The 6,671-nt window shown below is 31.1% G+C and overlaps 1 protein-coding gene across 6 annotated transcripts; it reads left to right on the top strand.

Moving 5' to 3' along the window:
* Positions 1 to 468: 468 nt before the first annotated feature.
* On the top strand, positions 469 to 6,383 carry LOC143057867 (solute carrier family 25 member 35-like). 6 transcript variants are annotated; one of them, XM_076231309.1, is made up of 5 exons: positions 524 to 588; positions 1,002 to 1,077; positions 3,613 to 4,045; positions 5,169 to 5,387; positions 6,007 to 6,383. In XM_076231309.1, the coding sequence occupies exons 3-5, from the start codon at positions 3,656 to 3,658 to the stop codon at positions 6,322 to 6,324; spliced, it is 927 nt and encodes a 308-aa protein (XP_076087424.1). In that variant the 5' UTR covers positions 524 to 588; positions 1,002 to 1,077; positions 3,613 to 3,655; the 3' UTR covers positions 6,325 to 6,383. The 6 variants fall into 6 exon arrangements, with proteins under 6 accessions (XP_076087426.1, XP_076087425.1, XP_076087423.1 ...); XM_076231311.1 differs by lacking the exon at positions 1,002 to 1,077 and having other exon boundaries at positions 469 to 588; positions 3,616 to 4,045; XM_076231310.1 differs by lacking the exon at positions 1,002 to 1,077 and having other exon boundaries at positions 491 to 593.
* Positions 6,384 to 6,671: the final 288 nt, after the last annotated feature.

A 6,671-nucleotide genomic window follows, 5' to 3' on the forward strand; every position in this document is an offset into this window, starting at 1 on the left:
ATCAATATTTATAATGATATTCGAAATACTTTAAAATATTGCATCATCAATTTTGTTTACAACTGACATATTTTTTATCTAAAAAATCACCAATGGAATGCATATTAATAAAAAGTATTCAACATTTTTTTAAGAATAAAACAGGAAAAAGTAAAATCACAAGGATACTGAACTCCGAGGAAAATTCAAAACGGAAAGTCCCTAATCAAATGGCAAAATCAAATGATAAAACACATCAAACGAATGGACAACAACTGTCATATTCATGACTTGGTTCAGGCATTTTTAAATGTAGAAAATGGTGGATTGAACCTGGTTTTCTAGCGCTAAACCTCTCCACTTGTATGACAGTCGAATCAAATTTCGGGAAACTCCCCTTACATATGGCTTCAGTAAAATATTAGACAAAACTGTTTAACAAAATGTACGCATTTACATGAAATACCGCTGCTGGTCAGTTTAATTTACCTAGATGTAAACATGCTTATACATATATAATGTACGAATAGATAACGACTCGGAGATACCTACAGCTGTCAGGTCAATATTTGGATCATGGCGAAACTAACAAACAACAACAAAATACCGGTAAAGTATGACAATATTTTATATATAATCTTGATCTATTATACTTCTGCATTTTTCTTTCATGTTTGTTGTCAACTTGATCATTTTACACAGTGAGCGTCTTGAAATAAAACATATATAGTTTCTATGTATCAACGTTACTTGAATACACATTTTAATTTAAACTGTATCGGATAAATGATAATATTCATATGAATGATAACACAAAATGTTATACAACATAATAAAATGGATGCGGTAACGCATTGACAATGAACTCAATGGACAATGTTTCGGGTTTTCTCCTCCTTCTAAAAGCAGGTTATATTATATATTTGGTCAAATTAAAAACCTTTTGTTTTGTCTTCTGCATATACCTTTAAGTACAAATTACTGTGTTTTGGGGTTTGTTTTTTTTTTTTTTTACATCACAGTGACATCAAAAAGAACAAACAGCGGCAACTACAGCTAGATTCTTGTTTTGAGACAGTTTGTTTTAACTGAAATGAAGTAAGTTTTTGCTACGTTTGAAAGGCGTGTTGTTTCCAACAGACATTCGATTCTACTTTGGGAACCAATTGTACACCTCTTCTTACCGACTTCTTTTATTTATTTTATATGACAAAATGCACACAGGAACTTCATGAGAAAGATGAAAAGAAGCGAAAATTTACCTTTAAATTCCCGTTCCACTATATACAGATATTCTCTAAACTTAGTTAGTGTTTAAAGAGTATCGTGATCGCATATATCCCATTTGAAATTGAAATTAAAAAATAAAAAAAAACTATATTCTTTCATATCAAGACTTAACTCTAGACGAATAAGTTCAGAAGTCACTAAAATTTTACAACAACACAGACATGATTTCAATTTTCCTATTGTCAACTTTCAATTTGTGTGTAGCAACATTCCTGTATATATGGAGTAAATATCTCTCTTTTGATAAAAGAGGGGCGATAGATACCAGAGATGGGTCCGATTACTTTCAATGTAATTGATTAAATTACAATTACTTTGTCATTTGTACGATTAAATTAAATTAATGATTACATCATTTCTGAAAGTATCTGATTAAATTAATGATTACATTGGCAAAGTAATCATGATTACATCTGATTACAATGAATTTAAAAACAAAACATTTTGAATGATGTGAATGAATAAACGTTCAATATAACTAGCATTTTTGAGAAAGTATTTTATTTGGTTCAATTATAAAATGATAACTTCAAATTAAACTTCATCTATTTAAATAAACACCAAATTTCACTACATACATATACATGTACATTACACTTTCTCACCAATGATCTCTGAATTATTTTGAATTAAATTTAATAAAGATATATTATAATCAAGTGTTTTTTTGTTTGTCTTCTGACCTCTTTCATAATTTATATGTATTCCAAGTTGCAGTTTATGGAAGTTTAAATATGGATGAAATAAAGTTACCAGTTAAAACTATGTTAAATGTTAATACAAATGTTTAATCAAATTGTAAACAATATGTAACATGTGTAAGTACTAAAAATCATTGCATTTTACATGTCCAGTCCAAATACAAACAACATATTTGTCCAACTTTTAAATTTAATTTGTGCTAATTAGATAAATTTTCATGTCTGACATATCTTTTATCATATATATTTCCCTACAGCTATACTCATTGGTAATTGCAATAAAAACAAACCTTAATTAGTCTCCTACCTGTCAATTCAAAGTTGACAAAAATCACAAAAATTAACAAAAGATTATAATTCAGGGTTAAAGAAAAGTATTACTTGAATATATAACAGTTATTATCAAATATTAATATGAAGATCATTATAAAACGATGAATATACATGTATGTACAATATCTTTTACCAAGATAAAAGGTTTATAATTATATTATATGTCTCTGCTTAGGCTAATGATGACTTTTCAATACTGTAACAGTTTATTTTTTACTGAAGTAGACATGCTTAAAGTAACCAAACCATTTTAGCATGTTAAAAATTTATCAAATATGAAGAACAAAGAGGTTCATTTACTGACCAAAGCACAATTTTAGATTTTTTTCATTGTAATCAGAATGTAATCAAAAAGTAATCATGATTACAGGGTATTTTGAAAAGTAATTGATTAAATTAAATTACATGTAATCAGATTTTTGGCTGATTAATGATTACACTGATTACTTGAAAAATTGTAATCAATTACAGCTGATTAACGATTACAATTACAATTACCCCAAGTCTGATAGATACATGTACCATATGGACATTCAACCTTTAAAATAGATCTAAAATTATTGAAACCGACATCGTGTATATATACAAAGATACAAAGATATGATTGACCTGAAAGAAGTATATTGACTGAGGACGAAGTCCGATGTCGATGTATCCTGTATTGACCTCATACAAAGGCTATAATATACAAATATAGCCTTTGTAGGAGGTCGATACAAGGAAGTATATTGACCGAGGACAAAGTCCGAGGTCGATATATGTCGATACATTCTGTATAAACCTAGTACAAAGGCTATAATCGCTATATTATTATATTTCCGACCATATATTTTGTATCAAAATCGTCATTGTAATATATTCGATCATTTGATTTTGTTTTAATACTATATATATATCACATTGTCTTATAATAACAATGGCAACATATTAGTTATTATTTTACTTTATTTTTATGTTGTTGGGGTGGTTTTTTTTGGGGCGGGGTGTACAGGTTATGTATTTGAATGTTTTTTTACTTTAAATAATCGATCATGAATATAATTTTTTTCAAAACTTGTAAAAATTTCATGAAATTAATTAAAAGACATCACAAATTATATCGGTTTTTATATATTCTTAAAATAACAGTGCAATATGCTTTTTGCTATCCGCCGTTTTCTATCTACCTTCGAAAATAGTTTAACATGTGACTATCCCTAAATGAATCAAATTAGTTAAAATATTCGAATCAATAATATTAACGTCAAGTTAATAGTTATTCATCACTGATATTTTCAAAATCTTATTCATTTCGTAGTTCTTGTTTTAGCAGCTAGCAGTTACCTACACAACTCAATACCTGGATAGGAAAAATGAACCACGGAACTGAATTTAGTCTGGGTGCACTGGCAGCAGTGTGTGCAGCATGTTTCACAAACCCTTTAGAAGTAGTGAAAACACGAATGCAGTTACAAGGCGAGCTTAAAGCTAGAGGTCAATATATAGTCTTCTATCGGAATACTTTCCATGCGTTATATACCGTGGCTAAATACGATGGCATACGAGGGATACAGAGTGGTCTTGTCCCAGCATTGGGGTACCAGATATCGATGAATGGAACCAGACTTGGTTCTTTTCAAGTTATGGTTGACATGGGACTAACAGACAGTGTTGATTGCACTTTCTGTGGATTTCTCAGAACTCTGCTGGCAGCGGGACTCTCAGGGGCAGTTAGTAATGCCGTCGGCAGCCCATTTTTCATGGTAGGTAAATATTTGTTTCTTTGGAATATCATGTACGTACGTATTGCATTTTATAAAAGTGGTACAGTTTAGATGTTGCAAACTTTTATCAATTGTCATTGAAAGTTTTGTAACTTATATCTTTTCTATTTTGTTTGTCATGGATTGCTACCTTTCGTATATTTAAGGATCCACAACATGAGACATGCTTTGACAGTTGTTTAATTTCGACATCGCGTTTCTCTTGAATGTTCAGGTTTTTTTAATGCATGAATTACATGAGCTTATATGATTTACATTCCGACAACGACAATAACTTTGTCCTTTTTCACTTTGATATTAGAATTTCACAAAAAGGTCTTCTTGCAAGGTAAGATACATCTTTCCTGTTGTAACGTCGATTTTATTTTACTCAATAACTGCATGTGCAAAATTAAGATTCTTATATATATATATATATATATATATATATATATATATATATATATATATATATATATATATATATATATATATATATAGGTTAATTTTTTATTTCTCATGGGGTTAAAGGAGCTCATGAATTTCACCCAAGATTAAGAACAAATATTAGCTTTTGATTATCAGGTTTATACCAATGAATTTTTCTAGCATAAGCGGTTTTCTCAAAAAAATGTCAAATTCTACCGCAGATGATTAATCAAAATTAAGAGAGAGTCTCAGAATAAAAACAAATGTTTGAGAGTCAATTTAAATGCTGGTGTCTGGCGTACCAAATCATAAGCCTGGTATTTTGTTTTTATGCCCCACCTACGATAGTAGAGGGGCATTATGTTTTCTGGTCTGTGCGTCCGTCCGTCCTTCCTTCCGTCCGTCCTTCCGTCTGTCTGTCCGTTCGTTCAGGTTAAAGTTTTTGGTCAAGGTAGTTTTTGATGAAGTTGAAGTCCAATCAACTTCAAACTTAGTACACATGTTCCCTATGATATGATCTTTCTAATTTAATTGCCAAATTAGAGTTTTGACCCCAATTTCACGGTCTACTGAACATAGAAAATGATAATGCGAGTGGGGCATCCGTGTACTATGGACTCATTCTTGTTTTTCTTAATTTACTACCCATATGGGTCGTTGTATATTTTTATCTCAATATTTTATCCATTCACAGATCAAAACTCATATCCAGTGTAAAACCGATTCACAGATAGCAGTAGGCTTTCAACATACTCATAAAACAATGTATCATGCAGTCAAAGAAATTGTGCGACAAGATGGCGTGAAGGGGCTCTGGAGAGGAGCACATGCTGGAACATTGCGAGGATTCATCGGCTCAGCGGCACAACTCGGAGCTTTCACTTCAACAAAAAAATATTTAATTTCTAAACAGGCAAGAAATAGGTCGAATATTTATAAATAAATAGATTTTTAAAAATATGATGATGTGTAGCTTCAACAGTATAGCTAGGATAAAACATGAAACATCAGAGCAATATACGTGGACTTTAAATACATGGGCATAACAAAAAGAAACATACTTAAAACTTCTTAAAAGAGGGGTGAAAGATACCATTCGAACTCATACATTAAAAATAAACTGACAACCCCATTGCTAAAAAGGAAAAAGACAAACAGACAAACATTAGTACACAAGACACAACATGGAAACTAAAAATAATAAGCCACACGAACCTCACCAAAAACTGATCTCAGGTACTCCGGAAGGGTAAGCAGATTCTGCTAAACATGTGGTACCCGTCGTGTTGCCTCAGTGATATGATATTTTACCTCAAGCTCAGGGGTCAGTGTCAGTTAAGTGGTCAATGTAAAGATAAGGAAACATATTGATGAAGACCCTGCAAGAAAGTTATGATCATTTCAACTTGGTTAAAGTAAAATTTAATGAACATTTGTTTTAAATTTCTGCCAAATAATAGCTCAAATAACGATGTTGCAGTAACTTATTTACAATTTGCCACCATTCGAATCTCGAGCTTTACTCTTTTCAGATATTTGATGAGGACAGTATAATGATATCAATATTAGCAAGTATGGTTGGCGGAATTAGTTTGGCATTTTTCATGACCCCATTTGATGTCGTTTGCATTAGACTGTACAACCAAAGAACAACTGAAGCTGGAAAAGGAATGTATTATAAAGGCATTTCTGATTGTTTTAGAAAAACATATAGAAGTGAAGGAATAGCAGGACTTTATAAAGGTTGGGAACCATCATTGATACGAATATGGCCACACACGGTTTTGTGCTTAGTATTTTGGGATTGTTTTCGAGACACATATTACAAATGGAATAAATCAAGATCATAGAAAACTGTAAGAGTCAACCATTTGTAAGTCACTTTTAATTAAAAGATAATGAAAAAGAACACTGTTATGACATGTTTCTGAATGTTTAATGCTTACAGAACTGGAACGAATCATCAGTTATGCAATCGTTTTGGATAGTCTCTTGTAAGTGTTAGATAATGTTTGAACTGTCTGTTTCATTAAAATGCTACTTCCAAGTGGCATTTGTTAGATATAAAGCACGTCATTAACGGATAAACTTACGCATTTAATGCACTAAAATTGCTACATGTGTAACTTATATATGTAACCTTTTACCTATTTGTTATTTTCGACCTTTCTATGTGACACTCCTGTATTGGACAATA

This window comes from Mytilus galloprovincialis, chromosome 13, assembly GCF_965363235.1.
Source record: "Mytilus galloprovincialis chromosome 13, xbMytGall1.hap1.1, whole genome shotgun sequence".
NCBI classification, from domain to species: domain Eukaryota; kingdom Metazoa; phylum Mollusca; class Bivalvia; order Mytilida; family Mytilidae; genus Mytilus; species Mytilus galloprovincialis.